This window comes from Cetorhinus maximus, chromosome 3, assembly GCF_964194155.1.
Source record: "Cetorhinus maximus chromosome 3, sCetMax3.hap1.1, whole genome shotgun sequence".
Taxonomy (NCBI): domain Eukaryota; kingdom Metazoa; phylum Chordata; class Chondrichthyes; order Lamniformes; family Cetorhinidae; genus Cetorhinus; species Cetorhinus maximus.
The window spans coordinates 138,987,919-139,008,113 of record NC_135881.1 but is presented as its reverse complement, the minus strand read 5'-3'; the positions used below and the strand labels follow the sequence as shown (position 1 = coordinate 139,008,113).

At 39.2% G+C, this 20,195-nt stretch overlaps 1 protein-coding gene across 1 annotated transcript in view; it reads left to right on the top strand.

Moving 5' to 3' along the window:
• The window catches only part of cmc1 (C-x(9)-C motif containing 1), an 84,798-nt gene extending 64,887 nt beyond the window's left edge, over window positions 1–19,911 (top strand). Inside the window, exons 3-4 of the mRNA XM_078539047.1 lie at window positions 4,976–5,066; window positions 19,384–19,911. Coding sequence (XP_078395173.1) covers window positions 4,976–5,066; window positions 19,384–19,504 — 212 coding nt within the window. The 3' untranslated portion in view covers window positions 19,505–19,911. The remainder of the gene's footprint in view (window positions 1–4,975; window positions 5,067–19,383) is intronic.
• Window positions 19,912–20,195: the final 284 nt, after the last annotated feature.

Here is a 20,195-nt window from a genome sequence, read left to right as displayed (position 1 = left end):
ACAGGCTAATCTAGATTTGGTATTTTGCAATGAGAAGGGTTTAATTAATAATCTTATTGTGCAGGGTCCTTTAGGGAATAGTGACCATAACATGATTGAATTCTTCATTAGGATGGAAAATGAAGTAGTCCGATCTGAAACTGGGGTCCTAAATCTTAACAAAGGAAACTTCAAAGGTATGAGACATGAGTTGGCTAAGATGTATTGGGGAACTTCATTAAAAGGTAGACAATAGCTAATATTTAAGGAACGAATGTATGCATTGCAACTGTTGTACATTCCTTTCTGGCACAAATACACAGCAGGAAAAGTGGCCCAACTGTGGCTAACAAAAGAAATTAAAGATAGTATTAGATTGAAAGAAGAGTCATATAAAGTTGCTAGAAAAAGTAGTAAGCCTGAGGATTGGGAGCAGTTTAGAATCCAGCAAACGAGGACCAAGAGATTGATTAAGAGGGAAAATAGAGTATGAAAATATGCTTGTAAGGAACATAAAAGCAGATTGTAAAAGCTTCTATAAGTATGTAAAAAGAAAAAGATTAGTGAAGACAAATATAGGTCTCTTACAGTGTGAAAAGGGAGAATTTATAATAGAAAACAAGGAAATAGCAGAACAATTAAACAACTACTTTAGTTCAGTCTTCACAGAGAAAGACACAATTAACTTTCCAGAAATACTATGATACCAAGATCCTAGTGAGAAGGAGGAATTGAAGGAAATTAGTATTACTAAAACAATAGTGCTAGAGAAATTAATGGAACTGAAAGCCGATAAATCCCCAGGGCCTGATAATCTACACCCCAGGGGACTGAAGGAGGTGGCCATGGAAATAGTGGATGCTTTGGTTGTCATCTTCCAAAATTCTGTAGATTCTGAAACTGTCCCAGCAGACAAGAGTTTGGCAAATGTAATCCCACTATTTAAAAAAGGAGGGAGGGAGAAAACAGCAAATTACAGACCGGTTAGCCTAACCTCACTAGTAGGGAAAATGCTAGAGTATTATAAAGGATGTGATTACAGGACACTTAGAAAACATCAATGGGATTTGACAAACCTACAGGAATTCTTTGAGGACATAACTAGCAGAATTGATAAGGGAGAACCAATGGATATGGTGTATTTGGATTTTCAGAAAGCTTTTGATAAAGTCCCACATAAGAGGTTAGTGTGCAAAATTAAAGCACATGGGATTGTGGGTAATATATTGGCATGGATTGAGAATTGGTTAGCAGGCAGGAAACAGAGAGTAGGAATAAATGTTATTCTGTCAGACTGGCAGGCAGTGACTAGTGGGGAACCACAGGGATCAGTGCTTGGGCCCCAGCTATTCACAACATATATCAATGATTTGGATGAGGGAACCAAATGTAATATTTCCAAGTTTGCTGATGACACTAAATTTGGTGGGAATGTGAGCAATGAGAAGGGTGTTAAGAGGCTTCAAGGCGATTTAGACAGATTGAGTGAGTGGGCAAATACATGGCAGATGCAGTATAACATGGATAAGAGTGAAGTTATCCACTTTGGTAGGAAAAACAGAATAGCAGGGTATTAATTAAATGGTGAAATATTGGGAAACGTTGATGTACAAAGGGACCTGGGTGTCCTTGTACACCAATCACTGAAAGCAAGCATCCAGGTGCAGCAAGCGGTTAAGAAGGCAAATGGTATGTTGGCCTTCATTGCAAGAGGACTTGAGTACAGGAGCAACGATGTCTTACTGCAGCTGTACAGGGCCTTGCTGAGACCACACCTAGAGTACTGTGTGCAGTTTTGGTCTCCTTACCTAAGAAAGGATATACTTGCCATAGAGGGAGTGCAGCAAAGGTTCAGCAGGATGGCAGGATTGCCGTATGAGGAGAAATTGAGCCGATTGGCCTCTATTCACTGGAGTTTAGAAGAATGAGAGGAGATCTCATCGAAACATATAAAATTCTGACGGGGATAGACAGACTGGATACAAGGAGAATATTTCCTCTGGCTGGGGGCCTAGAACAAGGGGTCATAGTCTCAGTATGCGGGGTAGACCATTTAGGACTGAGATGAGGAGAAACTTCTTCACTCAGAGGGTGGTGAACCTATGGAATTCTCTACCACAGAAGGCTGCGGAGGCCAAGTCACTAAGTATATTTAAGAAGGAAACAGATAGATTCCTGGATTCTAAAGGTGTCATGCAGTATGGGAAGAGTGCAAGAGTACAGCATTGAGATTGAGGATCAGCCATGATCATACTGAATGGCGGAGCAGGCTCGAAGGGCCGAATGACCCACTCCTGTTCCTATTTTCAATGTTTCTGAATTGCTTATGAATAGTCACCCGTCAAAAACATCTTCTTTGGCCATAAGATATTAAATGAGCTCATAGTGCTTTCATTTCAGCCCTGTTTTATCATATGATAGATTCAACATCCTTCTGCATTGTATTGAAAAGAAAAAGCATTTGTAATAAGGATTTTCACATATTTGGAAACTGAGTTAATGTGGCTATTACCATTTGGAGTAAGTAATCTGAGTAATATTCTAGTATGCAACAATTGTTAAAATTTGAATTCCTTAATTTGGCATTTCAGAGCCAATTACACTCCATTTTAGTATGTTTTGCAGTCTGAACTAAAAAGTATCTTGGGAAGGCAACCTTACTTTAAGTCTAGTGTTTTCTGTCAGCACTTGTATATTTTTGTTTTAAGTTCACCTTCTGTGAGACTAAAAATTTCAAGTAAATCATGTCAGAATTCTTCAGTTTCCTCCTCCTTTCAGGAATAGGAGATTAACCTGAGCAGTAAGATTGTTTTGATCTATTCTAAGAATTTCCAGTGTAAAAAGCGATTTGCAGAAACGGCTTGTTGGAATTAGTGCAGTAGCTTGTTTCACTGGGAAGGAAAATTAGTTTATTTATTAGATTGAGAAATTTGCCGACAAATTTTCAGATCTTTCTTGAATGGCTACTACAGTTGCTCACAATACAAGTTCCAGAATTTTAAAATGTTAGACAGTTCACAAATTTATTTAAATAGCTTGATTGATAAAGGTAGAAGATGAAACAGGAATTCCTGAAATACATAAGGTTAAGCTGACTGTATTCCAGGAAGGTAGAATCCATTTGAGCAGATCCCAACATTTATACTATGATGCTTGCAAGATGATTTAGTCAATGAGAGAATTAAAAACTCCAAACTTGTGTGATACACAGAACACTGCTAATATTCCTAATATTAATTTGTTTTAATCATTTCTTTGACAAATCAGTTCCAAAGTAAATATTTTCATTTTACTGAGAGCAGTCTGAGTTTTTACTAGGATTTGAGTAGTGTATTGCTGGGTGGGTGCTGCCATGTCGATGGCTGTCACTGCTCAGAATTTGGAATATTGTACTTACTTTGTTTCCCATTTTCTTTTTCATTTTGATTTGCTTTTGTTATGGCACAGTGGATGGTAAATGCTGAGCTATTCAAATCCCAGAGGGAAACTTGAAACAACTGCCACAACTATTTCACAATTTGTATTTATTTCGAGATGCATGCCTTGAATTCAGTAATAGTAAGACCACCGAGACTTATAGGTTTCTTATAAAACTTAATTAAACCTTTATTAATAAAAAAATGATTTTAAGCACATACATAGGTATACAAATTACTACTATGATAACTCCTAGCTCCCCTAGTTAATCTAACTCCCAATTACACCTCCATTAAGGGAACAGTAAAACACAGATTTTAAAAGACTCAGGCAAAGTAACAAAGTAACTGAACAGTCAAATTCAAAGTGAGTTTTCTTCACTTCAGTTCGTGTTGGCAGCAACTTGAGGCTTAGAGGCTGGAGGCTTTTCACACTTGTTAGATCTTAGAATTCCTTCCTCTTACACATAACCTCATCATCTTTATACAGGTTTCTTCCTTTTTAATGTAAATCCCATTGTCCTAATATGTCCTTTCAACTCTACTTTTCTAATAATAATCTTTCATAGTACCAATTTTAGCAGTAAGCTTTGGGAAAAATAAACATACTGTTTGGCTTCTTCTGGCTAAGTGTAACATTTCACCACCTCTTTCGAAATTCAAATTACTCTGGTTCATCCAAAAATGCAAATTTCCCCTTTACACCTCATGTTCTAAAACTTCAGCCATGTTTACCTTTTTAACATTTCAAACCTAGCTTCTCTTCTGATACATCAAAGCCTTCGGGCCAACTGTCTTTAATTCAATTAAGTACACTCCTCGCACACACACACAGGCACACACTATTCCTACCTTACAATAAATTCCAATAACATTATGAAAATTATTATATTTTCCTGACACTTTCTTGTATTGTTTCCCATTGTTTATTTTCCCTTGTTCTTTTTACCTTTTACCATTTCCTTTCTTAATTTTCTCCCTTATTTGGCCACTTGGCAATACAGGTTATAAAGTTGTTTCAATGTTGCTGAGCAGTATGGGTAAGTTCTAGTTCCATCATATTGAAACAGTTAAGTCTCAGCACTAACAAATGACACATAATTGCATACTGCTAAAGTGCATCAAGTTATGTCCAATTATAGTGATTTTAACCCCTAGTGACCACTATGACAGCTATCTAATGCTTAGAAAGGTTCTTTGAAACCACATTCTCCAGGTAATGTGGTATGGTTTGTTGCTGCTGACTGAAGAATGTGGTAGTACTATAGCCAACCTCATGTTCTTAATTTAGGAACCTGTGTCGTAAAATAGCTAAACCAAACAGGTACTTTCCTTGAATTAATTATTGCCCAAATAAGGATTTAGTTCCCTTCTGGGTCAGTTTAGATGATGAAGAAGTTTACCATGTCCTAATTTTAATACTTTATCAGTCATTTGTTCAGTCAACCCCTTTAAGGGATCCAGCCATATCACAATGTGTGTATGTGTAAGATTAACATCTTAATTCACGTCTATAATAATACTCACAGGAACCAATGCATTATTAACGTTTGACTGACTAAAACTGTCTGTCGTTACAGCCTTTACCAAATGCTGCCAGGAAAAAGGCTTCCTCATGGTTGTAAAATGCAGAGAAGAAAATGCTGCACTGAAGGAATGTCTTACTTACCAGTGAGTATTGTACTACACCATTAAGCAATATATCAAGAGCTCTGCTTCAATATGAATTACCATCATGTTGCATATGTTGCATGTCTAGAACTTGCATCCAAGTTTGTATTGCTCTTTGAACCCATTCTGCATTGTACTCTGGGGAGAACAGACAAGGCAATGTAATGTAGTATTAAGAAAAGCATGTGGGCCTAAATATCGAAATTCTCCAAACTTGTTCACCTCAACTATATCCAGTGATAGTAAATTTTAGCTAGCTGCTGTATTTTGGTTGAAGTTTGGGTGGGAGAAAAACATCTTGAAAGCATCAATTGTGGTACTAACAACCTGATAGCTGAAGTTGCACCTTCACAAATGGTGTGGTGGATTAAGCAGAGTTGTCCAATGCCTACCATATGCTCTCAATGGCACAGCTCCACTAGAAAGCAATATTTGCATTTAATCTTTTGCAGTAAACGTTCAATTTCAGACCTGAGCAGAATTCAATGAAAGACAGGATAGGACACTTATGCATGCATCACCAGCTTGAGAAACCACCCCACTAGATGGATTTTATGCCAACTTGAAATAAGTCCAGATATCCCTTATTCTGAAGTTGATTTTGGGTGCAATCTAACCTGCAGAATACAATACGGTCTAGAGTAAATGATTTCATGAACTGGAAGTATACTAAATCATTCCTAGATTTGAGAGGCAGTTAATCTTTTTTCAATGACTGCACTGGGTTCCTCATCAGTATGTCACTGGCAACTCCAGAAGTCACTGTTCTTGTGGTGCTATCAGGAAGTATCAGTTTCTTCAAAAATAAGCTTTCTTCAAAACGAGGTTGCAGAACAGAACTCAGTTAGAAATTACTTTTTTATTTTCAGTTAGAACCTTGCAAAAGAATTTGATTTCAGGATTGATAGCCCAGAAATCCTAAGATCTGGATAGTGGCATCTCTTAAGTACCACTGGATAAGAATACAACAGAAGCACTTGCAGCTTCCAAAGTAAGAAAGGCTACTCAGCCTCCTGAACTTCTGACCCAAGAAATTCAGTCTTCCTACTCAACTGTTCAGCTTATACATTCCACGTTGATTCAGAAGAGTTCCAGTGCTACCTGGAAGGAGGTCTGCACTTTCCAAAAGAACCCTTTGGGATCAGCAGGCCCCTCCCCTTTGAGAAACTCCCACAGAGCACTCACCTCAGTTGATCTGTAAGACCTCCGTCTCTGGTCTAAAAATTCTTGTCTCTACTCCTAATATCAATGTCACACAACAACTTGGGATACTGTTTCACTAAATGTGAAACACCTTCATTAAATCCTTAAGCAATAGTACACACTCACAATGACACTGGTTGCTTAGGAATCCCGCGAGCTAGGGTCCGTCTCGGGTGGTCAGCTCTTTAACAAATCTCCCAGCGTGACTTCAGAATGGCTGACCAGGTCATTCTATCGATTGCAGTAACAATGTCCTTGAGGGTTGTGTCGTTATACACCTTCCTGACCCAGGCCCTTGGCATATAAAACAATACCTTAAATTGGACCATCCGATTGGATTATTAACCCCACCCTGGCCATCCAGGACCACCCCTACGTAGTCATATCCCGCCCTCAGCAGGGGGGTGTCTCCAGTTTCATGCCAACAATGGGTGTGATTACTGTATCTTCGGGCAGGAAGAAGGCCATTCACACATTCCACGTGACTGTTGTCTAGTTCAGTTTCTGTAGACGAAGTGTCTTTGGCAAACCATCATCTCAGGGATGTGCGTGTGTGTGTGTGTCTGTTTAGGTGAAACTGTCTTTATTTTTGCAAAGTTCAATATGAGCCTCAGTAATGTCTTCGGTCAAAACTCTTCTCCATAGCTCTATTTTCTTACCACCATGAGACAAATTCTGCCCGCAGAAGTCCACACAACCAGAAAGAAATAAAAGCATGGTTACATGATTAAAAGTGATTAATACAACACAATTTAAATGGTGCATCGGCTTACAGAATCCACCCTTTAAGTGTATAATTTCAATTTCTGAGAACATTGCTACACTTACATAAGCTTTTCCTGCTCTGCACATAGGTTGTTGGCCCATTCCTTCAGCTTTTCATGTCTACGACAGCGACATAAATCATACAATAGATATATATGTTAGGAAATAGAGATAGTTTAAGTAAGTTATATTTGTATTTGTGGGTGTTAGGAGAATGAGTTTTTGCTTTGAAGTTTAAGTTTGATTTGTATTTCTGTATCTGCGTGTTAAGAAAGATCATATGGAGTTTTAGTTTCACTTTAAAAGGCTGCTTGCATGTCTAACGAGAAGTTTACGACCCCTATAAAGTAAAAATAAACACACAAGAATAGAAAGAATGGTGCTGTTGCCTAGCAATATGGGGGCCAGCAGGTTTCTCCCACAAACATACACACAGAACTAAAGAAACAGCAGTTTTAAGTTCAGTTGAAGCCAGGACCCCAGAGAGATTGGACACTGGGAGAGGGAACTGCAGATTTCCCAAAAGAACAAAAAGGTTCCAAGTGAAGAAAAACCCCAAAAGTCCAGGAGAGTGGAAGAGGGGAAAGTCCAAAGGAGACCTTGTAGTCAAAGGAAGCACAGGACCTGGGAAAAGGCCCTGTTAAGTGAAGTTAAGAGTGAGCAGCAGAGAGAAAGGCTCCAAGCTTCTCATCTCACTTCTAGAGTTCCACTCTTTCTCTTCCAGCAGTGAATTTGGGTGATTATATAATGGGAACCAGCTTGGGGGGTTGTAACACTCAAAGGGGTAAACTGTGTCCCTATAAGAAGCAAGCAAGAAGAAGCTTGGAAGAAGCAAGAAGGCTCAAAGAGACAACTGAAGTTATGTAATTCTTTGCTATGGGCATGTGAAGCAGTGGTGAGAGAGAGTGCATGGAAGACAGCTTGAATGCGTGTGGTGACCCAGGGAAGAGGAACATCAGAAGGAGAGTTCAAAACCTTGGAGCCCTTGTGGAAAATGTCTGAGAGGAAATGTCAGTTTGGGAGAAGATTCCAAGGCAAGGTCTTGGAGAGTGGGGATTGGAAACCCTTGTGTGAAAGACGGAATTCAGTGAGGCTGGTTGGCACAAGGTGTGACAAGCATCTGGGAGGAGTTGAGGAGAGATCCATAGCATCCGTTTGATGCGGCATCTGTCACTTGACCTCAGAATGTGGTGTGTCTGACCACAGGGTGCCATAGGTTTACATGGACTGGGCACTTACTGTGTACATTAAAGTATAAGATAGCTTTTGTAACTTGTGTTATCCTTACAAATCTGTATACATCTGTAAAGGTATAGTTGTGGGTGAAAGAGTATTATAATATAGTTCATCTTTTCTTGTTGAATAAATGTTTTACTCTTTTGTTAAAAGTTCATCAGCTCACCCCTGTGCCTCTGTTCAGTAGCTACTCTCCACGTATCTAAACAAATAAATAAAAGTTAGGATCTATCAATCTGGGTTCCACTCTGGGATCAGACTTGTCCAGGGGTAACCTCAGCTGGGGATCATAACATATGACAATAATCAACTGCAGAAGAACTGAGACATGAGAAATGATTCAAATCCAAGGGTGGACTTCAATATTACTTCACCAGCACCATAACATATCCCACCAGGACTGGTGTTTAATGTCCTGGATTTCCTGCAGGATCTCATGATTTGTCTGTTGTAACTGATAATTTATTTTTTGGGATTTATCAGTCTCTTCCCGCAGGTTGACCAGATGTTCTGGTAGTGGGGAAATATCATAACCAAATCTTTCTACATATTCTCGCAACTTCCCCTTTATTCATGACCCGGACTTTAATTTAAGTGCTGCTAAGACTGTAAATATTCACCAATTCTCGTTACCCAACCCTTCCGGGGGTCTCAGGAATAAAACAAAATGTAGGTAGTGTACTGGGCATTTCAGATTTGACCCATACAGATACCATTTCCTGTTTGTGGTAAACAATACTCTTCCTCCCCTACATAGGCTACCTGATTTGGCTTAAAGTTACCTTCACTATCTCCATGATACAATTTACTTCTGTGATGTTAAACCCACAGGTCAAGTGACCATGCTTTTCCATGTTATAGGGATGCACGGTTTACCCCTTTGAGTGTTACAACCCCCCAGGCTGGTTCCCATTATATAATCACCCAAAATCACTGCATTTAGTAAGATAAATAGCAGAACTCTAGAGCTGAGATGAGAGCAACTGCCCTTGACATCAAGGCAGCATTTGACCAAGTGTGGTATCATGGAGCCCTAGTAAAACTGAAGTCACTGGGAATCAGGGAGAAAACTCTCTGCTGGCTGTAGTCATACCTAGCAGAAAGGAAGATGGTTGTGGCTGTTGGAGGCCAAACATCTCAATCCCAGGACATCACTGCAGGAGTTCCTCAGGCTGGTGTCCTGGGCCCAACCAACTTCAGTTGCTTCATCAATGACCTTCCTTCCATCATAAGGTCAGAAGTGGGGATGTCCGCTGATGACTGCACAATATTCAGCACCAGTCACGACTCCTCAGATACCAAAGTAATCCATGTCCAAATGCAGCAAGACCTGGATAATATCCAGGCTTGGGCTGACAAGTGGCAAGTAATATTTGTGCCACACAAGTGCCAGGCAGTGACAATCTCCAACAAGAGAGAATCTAACCATCACCCCTTGATATTCAATGGCGTTACCATCGCAGAATCCCCCACTATCAACACCCTGGGAGTTACTATTGACCAGAAACTGAACTGGACTAACTATATAAATACTGTGGCTACAAAAGCAGGTCAGAGGTGAGGAATCCTGCGGCAAATAACTCACCCCCTGACTGCCCAAAGCCAGTCTACCATCTACAAGGCACAAGTCAGGAGTATGATGGAATACTCTCCACTTGCATGGATGAGTGCAGCTACAATAGCACTCAGAAAGCTTGACACTATCCAGGACAAAGCAACCTGCTTGATTGGCACCCCATCCACAAACATTCACTCCCTCCACCACTGACGAACAGTGGCAGCAGTGTGTACCACCTACAAAATGCACTGCAGAAACTAACCAGGTAAGATGGGGCAGGAGAGGGAGTAGGGCGGTGGGGGAGGGCAAGGGGGCTGTGTGCATACGCTAGGTAGGTAAGGAGCACCCGGGTGGGAGTTGTGAGGGTGGGGTGGGGGGAGAGAACAGTCCTTGCAGGGGAGCCTCTCATCAGATAAGAGGGCCCATGAGGAGCCATCCCACCCCTTTCCCGCCAAAGAACCGTGCAGGTAAACATACAGGGCTTCCTACACCGACCAGCTCCTGTCAGCCAAAACATTGAGGTCGGGCGGGAAGTTGGCTTTAAGTGGCCTGGTATGGGTGGGAGGGTATGTGGAGGAAAAGGCATCCATGGAATTTTATGGGGCTCCTGCCTGCAAACACGCCCACCGGAGACCATAAAGTTCTGCCCCATGACTCCCCAAATCATGTCCATTATCTACAAGGCAGAAGTTAGCAGTGTGATGGAGAACACTCCACTTGCCTGGATGAGTGCAGCTCCTTGAACACTCAAGAAGCTCAACACCATCCAGGGCAAAGAATCCACCACCTTAAACATTCACTCCCTCTACTACCGGCAAACAGTGGCAGCAGTGCATATGAGGTACAAAATGCACTGCAGCAAGTGACCAAAAAGACAGCACCTTCCAAAGCCATGACCCCTACCACCTAGAAGAATGAGGACAGCAGGTGCACTTGCAAGTTCCCCTCCTAGTCGCACACCAACCTGGAAATATATCGCCATTCCTTCACTGTTTACTGCTGTTGTCAGCAAAGCTGTATTATTTTAAATTATTCATTCATGGCATTTGGGCATTGCTGGCTAGGCCAGCATTTATTGTCCATCCCTAATTTCCCTTGAGAAGGTGGTGGTAAGCTACTTCCTTGAACCACTGCAGTCCAAGCGGTGTAGGTACATCCACAGTGCTGTTAGGAAGGCAGTTCCATGCTTTTGACTCAGCGACAGTGAAGGAACAGCAATACATTTCTCAGTCAGGATGGTGAGTGGCTTGGAGGGGAACTTCCAGCTGGTGGTGTTCCCATTTGCCTGCTGCCCTTGTCCTTCTAGATGGTAATGGTTGTGGGTTTGGAAGGCACTGTCTAAAGAGCCTCGGTGTGTTCCTGCAGTGCATCTTGTAGGTGATACACACTGCTGCTACTGTGCGTTGGTGGTGGAGGGAGTGAATGTTTGTAGATGGGGTGCCAATCAAGTGGGCTGCTTTGTCCTGGATGGTATCAAACATCTTGTATTGTTGGAGCTGCACTCATCCAGGCAAGTAGAGAGCATTCCATCACACTCCTGACTTGTGTCTTTCAGATGGTAGACAAGCTTTGGGGAGTCAGGACATGAGTTACTCATTGCAGGATTCCTAGTCTCTGACCTGCTCTTCTAGTCACAGTATTTATATGGCTAGTTCAGTTCAGCTTCAGGTCAATTGTGACCCCCACGATGTTGATAGTGGGGGATTCAAAGTTGGTAAAGACAATGAATGTCAAGGGGCAATGTTTAGATTTTCTCTTCTTGAAGATGCTCACTGCCTGGCACTTGTGTGGCGCGAATGTTATTTGCCACTTGTCAGCCCAAGCCAGGGTATTGTCCAGGTCTTGCTGCATTTGGACATGGACTGCTTCAATATCTGAAGAGTTGTGAATGGTGTTGAACACTGTGCAATCATCATCAAACACCCCCATTATGATAGAAGGAAGGTCATTGATGAAGCAGTTGAAGATGGTTGGGCATAGGACACTACCCTGAGGAACTCCTGCAGTAATGTCCTGGAACTGAGATGTTTGACCTCCAACAACCACAACCATCTTCCTTTGTGCTAGGTATGACCACAACCAGTGGAGAGTTTTCCCCCTGATTCCCATTGACTCCAGTTTGCTAGGGCACCCTGATGCCGCACTCGGTCAAGGGCAGTCACTCTCACCTCACCTCTGGAGTTCAGCTGTTTTGTCCAGATTTGATCTAAGGCTCTAATGAGGTCAGGAGCAGGGTGACCCTGATAGAACCAGAACTGAGTGTCAGTGAGCAGGTTGTTGCTCAGCAAGTGCCACCTGATAGCACTGTTGATAACCCCTTCCATCACTTTACTGATGATCGAGAGTAGACTAATGGGGCAGTAAACTCTAGATAGTGTTCTGGGAAACCTAGCAAATAGGCTAGCACAGATGCTGGTAAGCTCTGTTTGAGTGCAGAGGCCGAAGCAGATGTGGGACATATCCAGATCAGAATATCTAGAATTGAAGGCTGGCACCTATTCTGAGTAGCACTCTCAGCTTGAATCCCTCACCCGCAACCAAGGAGACCTCTTCAGGAAAGGGAGAGACAGTGCTTATTTGGTAGGATCTCCCCCGGTCCCTGATGCAACTGAGATTGAAAACAAACAAATTGCTTCGAACTATAAATCTTCATTGCTTCCAGTGCAAGGACAGAAATCTTCATGTATCAATGTAGTCCAACCATAAGCATGATATAATCAAAATGTAAAATGGCTTCATAGAATATAAGCATGAATGTAAACACTTGAAATTTTAATTTAAGTACAAGATTTAAGGGCTTTGACATAGATTTTAGTCAAACCCTGCCTGAGTTCAGAGTCTCCTGTCTTTACAAGCTACAAGGGATCTAAGAGTATTGAGTTTGGTCAGTTTCAATCCAGTTTCCATTAGGCACAAAAACAAAAATAGCTGGAAAAACTCAGCATGTCTGACAGCATCTGCGGAGAGGAACACAGTTAACGTTTCAAGTCCGTATGACTCATCATCAGAACTAAGGAAATATAGAAATGAGGTGAAATATAAGCTGGTTGAGGGGGGTGGGACAGGTAGAGCTGGATAGAGGGCCAGTGATAGGTGCAGGCAAAGAAGAGATTGTCAAAGATGTCATAGACAAAAGGCTAAAGGGGTGTTGACGGTGGTGATATTAGCTGAGGAATGTGCTAATGATGATATTAAGGGTAGAAAGCAGGATGAGCAAATGACAGATAGCCCTAGTGGGGGTGGGGTGGGGGAAGGGATTGAAATAGGCTAAAAGGTGGAGATAAAACAATGGATGGAAATAAATTTAAAAATAATGGAAATAGGTGGGACAAGAAAAATATATTTTAAAAATTATAAATAATTGGAAAAAGGGGGATCGGAAAGGGGGTGGGGATGGAGGAGAGAATTCACCCATTATGCACCCCTCATAACTGAGCTCATTGTTACTGGGACTAATTTGCAAAATTAACGTGATGTGTAGTAGCAAACTCCTCCTGAATTAGATCTAGTACTTTTTAACTGAGTGGGCCATAGTCATCTATTTTGTATGATGTATTTATTTTTGAGTAGCAGCTCATCTGTTGTGAAGGTAGCACTTTATTTTGGAAACAAAATTGCTTTAAAAATAAGTTACTCTCCTGAGCAGTGATGCACCCCATTGATCTTTCCTAGTTCTGTACATAACTACATTTCCTGTTGCACCACAATGTCATTCCCATTTCATGCACCAGACTTATGCAATCTCTTACTGAGAACAAGTGCTGAAATATGGCCACTCACATACTGTAGATTAAAAATGGATTGTGACTATATAGCATACTTCAAATATAAATCATTGCATCAAAGATAGACTTTCATCCAAGCTATCAAGCTTTTGGTGGATTCAATTTCATGTCCCGCGTGTGAAGGGACTGTTCTTTTCCAGGGAGGCACCCAGTCCTCATGAGGGATGGATTTAACTAATATCAGTTTTTCTTCTAATGCTAATTGGAAAGTAAATTGAAGAATAATTTCACTTTATATCAAGAATCTAAAATAAGAAATGTAACATTTAGGGTATATTTTTCCTTTGTTTCTCTCCCATGCTAAACACAGATTTGTACAAGGGTACTTGGGCAATTCCCTAAGAGGTGAGTCTCACCAGTGTGAGAATGGATGTGTGTCTCCACTGGCTTCTCATCTAACCTTACTGAGATAGATTATGTTTATTACTGGGATTCAAACTCTGCAAATTTAGTCAGGAATCCACTGTAATTACTGAGCTATGATATTTCTAATAGTGACTAACATGAACACACTTGCCATTGAAATATTAATTAAAATTCTGAAGAATGAAAATTGTAATCCTTCTGTATTACAGAAAAAAGATGTGGCTGTAGAGTGTGGAAATTTTCCTGATACTGAAAGTTCTGATTTCGGGCAATTGAAAATATCAGTTCTAGATAACTGCACCAGAATTGGCGCCCAGAATCTGGATGCGTACACATACCCACTACTACAGTGAGAACTGTTCACTGAGTGATTAGTTACACGAGTCAGCTGGGAAGTTTCTTTCAGTTGTGAGATCAAATATAGTAGTACAGAATAGCAGTGAGAAGAGTAAACAAATTGGTCTGGATTTTGCCATAAGGTGAGGCTATCAATGCTCAGGCAGCAAATTGGACAGCAACTTCTAGTACCTACAAATGCAGTTAAATGTGAAAATCAGTAAGTAGCTGTCCCAGTTGTCCTGCTTCTTCGTAAACTATGCTATAACAGTATTTCAACAAGAGACTCATCATTGAAACACGCAAAGGCCATGAAGTTGTAGCACTTAACCACTAGATACCCACTAAACATGCCAGAAAAGGTTAAGCCTTGTCTATTCAAATGTAAGTGAAGTTTTAACAGTGTGAATAGTCTTAATTACTGCCAAAACAAAATAACTTCTCCAGCACTGAAAATTAGCTTTTATAAGTGTGGAATCTCATTCCTTCAGATTTTAATTGTTGTTGAAGATTTAAAACATTTTTTAAAAACTTTTATTATCTCTGAATCCTAGCTTTTTTATACCTCTATTTTGCTTTCTCTACATGATTTTGCATTGAATTAACATTCTAACTTTAATTTCCTGATCCTGCAGTAACGTGCTGCAGTAAAGATTCTTCAATCTGTCTAGTTGACAAGACACGTCATTGCTTGCCCTGTTCACATGGGTCCTAGGACCCCTATAGAGGGTGCCGAACTGTTTACACTGTCTGATGACCATAAATTGCAGGGCCAAAGTCCACTAAGCATATGGAAGCATAATGAAGTGCGTTCATTCATCATTGTCTGAAAAATACAAGCAGAAGTTTTTCATAAAAGCTGAGGAGACTTAGTTGCCCCAGAACAAAATGGGAAATCTGAGACTAATTCTACTGGAAAATTTAAGAGATTTACTAGAGGTTTCTAAAATTATGATTGGGCTTGTTGGAGTGACTACAAAAGGACTTATTTCATCTGGTTAAGGAATCATCAATTTAAAATTATCATTAAGAGTGATAACAGGTGTTAGGAAAAACTTTCTTTACAGATCTCGCTGTTAGCGCTTGGGATGCTTTGCCACAGATTGAGACAGAGACCATCGCTTTTTAAAAAAAATAGATAAATATTTGAAGCACAGAAAAATAGAGTAACATTCCTCATTAGGATTTTCTTCACTACAAAAGATTATTTTCCCTCTTTTTTTCCACATTTACTTTATATGCTTGATTTCTGTTCTGCTGTTATTTTACTGACAGGATTACACATTTATGTAATGTATAATCTGTTAAATACATATTTCTGTGTGTTCAAGTGAGCAGCCTAATGATTAAAAATATTGAACTTGTAAATCCTTTGTTCCGAAATGTTATGTGAAGATTTTTAAAGAAAGAAAAGTGTGAGAAATGTAACTGCTTTTAATTTGTGAAAAGCAAAGGCTTGTAAAAACGCTAACCAGGTGTGAGACATTAAATAGAAAATGTATGAAATTTCTATTGTCTGCAAATGACCAGAAAAGAGTAACTTTCACTTTGCATACAGAGCCCAGCAAAGGAGTATTGCCAGCGTCAAACAAATGTCAAGAGTGTGATGCAACTTTGATATGGTGTGAAACCAGACATGCATTTTTTTTCTCTTAGTCTGGTCAAACCTGTTTCTATCAAAATCAGATTTTCATATTTGCAACCACTCTGTTTTTGAGAGAGAGTTTTTCGTTGTGTATTTTTATACACATATATATACATATAACTACATAAAATAATTTATTACTGGATTTCCATATAACCCTTTTGCACATTGGCTTTGCTCTCTCCCACCCTGAAGCCCTGGATGAATTTTAAGTGAGGGACAGCAAAATTGGGATTGAAACACTTGCACTTTAAGTGCCTTGTAGCATTACGGACTCTGTGGCTAAGTATAATGCGGCAAAATCCAGAGTAATGCTCTCTTTATTCTATGCAGCAAATTACATACATCAGAAGATTTTTCTATTTCACACACCAGCTACACACCAGCTATTTTGTGCCCTAGTCTTGTTCCCTTTTCTTCCAACTATAATCCAAGTTAGGACCATGATAAATTGGACCTTGACAATGAGGTGGAGCATTGAGCAAGATTCAAATCTAGTTCAAGAGGCATAAAGACAGTGGATTTGATTTTGCAGTCAGTGGTGAAGCAATGGCACTTGTTGCTGACCTTGAAGAGAGCTTTCCACAAAAGATCTAGCAATCTCTGACATGCACTTCCCCTTTTCTGACATCGGTTTGAACCTGGTGCCAAGAGGATCTCTGAGTATCCAGCAGTAGTGATCTCATCATGCAGGATAAACAGCAAAATGCATTGAAGCATTCTCACAGATAGCAAACTAGGAATTACAAAAACACCAAATCCCTTCACTTTTAATTTTTGAATTTTACTGATGGCAAAGTAAATGTTTTGGGACATACACTTAGGATTAAAGTACAAGGTAAAATAAAATCTTAAAATGATTTTTAAAATGTGGATTTTCTTATAATGGAGATATTTGACAGTCATCAAATATACAGTTGCTCTTCTTGGTGCAGTGAAGCTTTTTTAGCCATAATTATGAACGTAATTCCATTACATTCCATTAAAAACCAAGTAACCAAGTTACACCTCATTCAACAAGGTCTAAATTTTTTAATGGTTTATACAGTCAGGTTAAGAATGTAAGAGTGGAAGTTTTTGTCAGTTCAGCGATTGCAGATGAATTATAATCTGGGGGAATTTCAACAGTGCACCCTCTGGAGAAGCGTTGAATCACTGATGACAACTTCTGGATTTCCGCATTTAACTGCACATGTCTGACTCCAGATGTTCTGATGAAAGGCCATCAACCTGAAACATTAACTCTGTTTCTTTCTTCAAGGACGCTGCCAGATCTGCTGAGTATTTCCAGCATTTTCTGATTTTATTTCAGATTTCCAACATCCACAGTATTTTGCTTTTGTTCCAGAAGTTGCTGCCCATTTCATAGGAGTAATGATGGCAAAAAAACAGGATAATACCATAGTCCTAGCATCATTTAGCAACTGACCCCATACTCGTATTTCTTTTTTTTAAATCAAGTCCAATTATCTTTGCGAATCCATTACTTGTGCTACACACTTGAATATCGCTCAAAATATGACCCTGCAAACATTAAACTGCTGAGTTTATGCGAGTCTCCTATTTCAATACCAATTTAATCAGATTGTAAAAAAGGTTAAAGTTGGCTTCTATGCAACATCTGTTACCTTGTTTGATCAAATTTTCTTAACATTCTCTAATAAAGAATATATTTTAAGTTAGCTGTTAAAAAGTGATAAGTAACTTTAATACTTTCCTTTCATGGGGATAGTTTTCTTTAACCAGTTTAATTTATTTCCTTTCCAAACACAGTAAGCAGAAATGGTAATGCACATAAAGATTTAATGACACATTCACTTTATGCAAGTGGTAAAGGCTATAATTTTGAAAATTAGTAATTGTTAGTTCAACCCCCCAAGAGAAAAGGCCAAGGTTATTAAAGCCAAAGTTCAGAAAATCTTCAACCATATTTTAAATTTAATGATGGCATGATGATTGCTAAAAAGACAGAAGTTTTGAAAAATTGACCTTTCTTTAGTTTGAATCTGTTTTCAATACAACCTAAATTCAAATATGGTATGGTTCACTGGACAAATCCCATGGGACTCATCATTAAAGTGTGCACGCTGAGTCGTAAAGTATTAAAAATGTGTGACACATTGTAAATTACAAATATGGATATGTGAATTAAGAAATGCAGTGCAATGGTCTAAATTTTGATGCAGCGGACATGTAACAGTGCCAGCCATTAATTCTACTTGCCCATGAACTTAACAAGTTTTGCATGGAACGTTAGAAGTGCGAGCTGCTAACTGCAGAAAAAGCATCTGGGACCCGAGTGAACATGGAATGCAATTGTGTATCTCCTCAACCAGTCAAATTGAAGAACAGAGAAAGAAGCAGCGCAAGGACTGAGAAGGATGTGTAAACTAGAATGGGTGAATTCAAAATCAAATCAGAAACAAAGAAAAATAGAGAGGAGGAAAGAAAGATGGGAGAAGTTTTTTAAAATTAAAATATATTTTTTGTCTCCAATTAAACATGAAGGAATGAGAATTCACACTTATAGTTAATTTTCAGTGCCATAGAAGTTGATTGGCAGTAATTAACACAATGTAATTAAAATGGTTCTTACACTTGAAATGGCAAGAGTTAATTTACTGTGGTGAGTAACTATTGCTCTGCTACAGCCACTTGGTGCCATTCAATAAATGTCAATGTTGAGGCAAAAAGCAAGAAGCTATTTTCAGAGGCTAACAATGTAATGGTGCAACTTTGACAGCCAATTCAATATCCAATTTAACCGCATATCTGTCCCTCAGCCAAAGTAGCTGTACCATTTACTCATAAATAACAGCAAGTGCCATTAGCTTCAATCTATTTTGAAATCAAAACCTGGGCAGTTATTTGTGCATGTAAAGCACAACATTGAGTCTAAATACAGGTGCTAATGATTAGTGTTTATTACTAATTTGCAGGAATTCAGATGTATTATGCCCTGATATTTATAACACCCGCTTATTGCCATAGTATCTGTTGCATCCATTCAGGGTATAGCATGTTATCATGCAGCAGCTTATAAAAACATATACCCCTGGTGTCATAATTGTTTGGTTTTAATTATTAACATACACAACATGTAAACTGTTAAAAGGAAAAAGTAATTCCTTAAGACTTTGACCATTGAATTCTGATACAGCAGAGTCTTATCCTCTTTTCTGCAGTCAGATTACTGGTATTTTTAGTTGTGTGTGGGAATTTCCAAAATAACTGGAAAATGTTATTTACAATAAAATGTAGAAAGTTTTCAGTGCTGCATGGAGAATATGAGGTGTTTTTTAAAAAGGTAATTCTTCTTCACAGTAGTATGTTCCAAATGTTTATTTCAGTTTATTTTTCCGTTACATTTTGCTAGAAATTAATCTTCAACTAAATTAATGTTGTTTGTCTTGTTCTTTTAAGTTATAAAGATTCAGCATTATATGAAGAATGTAAACAAGAATATCTGAAGGAGAGAGAAGAATTCCGTCAAACTGGCATTCCTTCTAAGAAAAGACAGCAGAAAGTACCCAGTAGCATGTAACCTAGTGCCAGTTCAAGAAATGAGAACGGACAGAGGGAACATATACATGAAACCTGGTAATCGTGAGGTGAAGAGTGACCCAGCGTGTTTGAAAAACACAATTTCCAATCTCATTTAATTGCTACACTAAACTAGATTAATTTTTTTGTAAATTGTGGAATTGAACCTATTACTGTTTGTAGTATCGGTACTTTTTCAGATTTTATAAAGTGCAATTCTCACATTTATTTTATTTTGTTTCTTGCATGCAGGATCCTTTGATTATAGACTTAGGCATGTGATCCTGTCAGTTAAATGCCTGAACATGTTAATCAGTGAATTGCCCAAATGTTCTGCAGAATAAAGTTCATCTTTATTGATCCAACCAATGAAAAACTATTTTATATAAAGTTCTCGACTTAGGTGTATTTAATTACTCTGAGATTTTTTACCTTGAATTAAGTTGTGAATTGACATCGTGGCAACATTGTGAACAGAAGATAGATATTGAGAATTCTCTAGCTACAGCTACTGAATTGGCTGTTTTTCTTTGTGAAACAGTTCTGATAGTACAGTTTTCAATTTTGTCCACAAAATAGAAATTTTAAGCAAGATCCCCTGAATTAACCAAATATTGGTCACCCCACACAGAAGTCAGGTTGTAAATGTACTTGCACCATACCATTATCAAAGTCCAACTCAATGTGCAGTT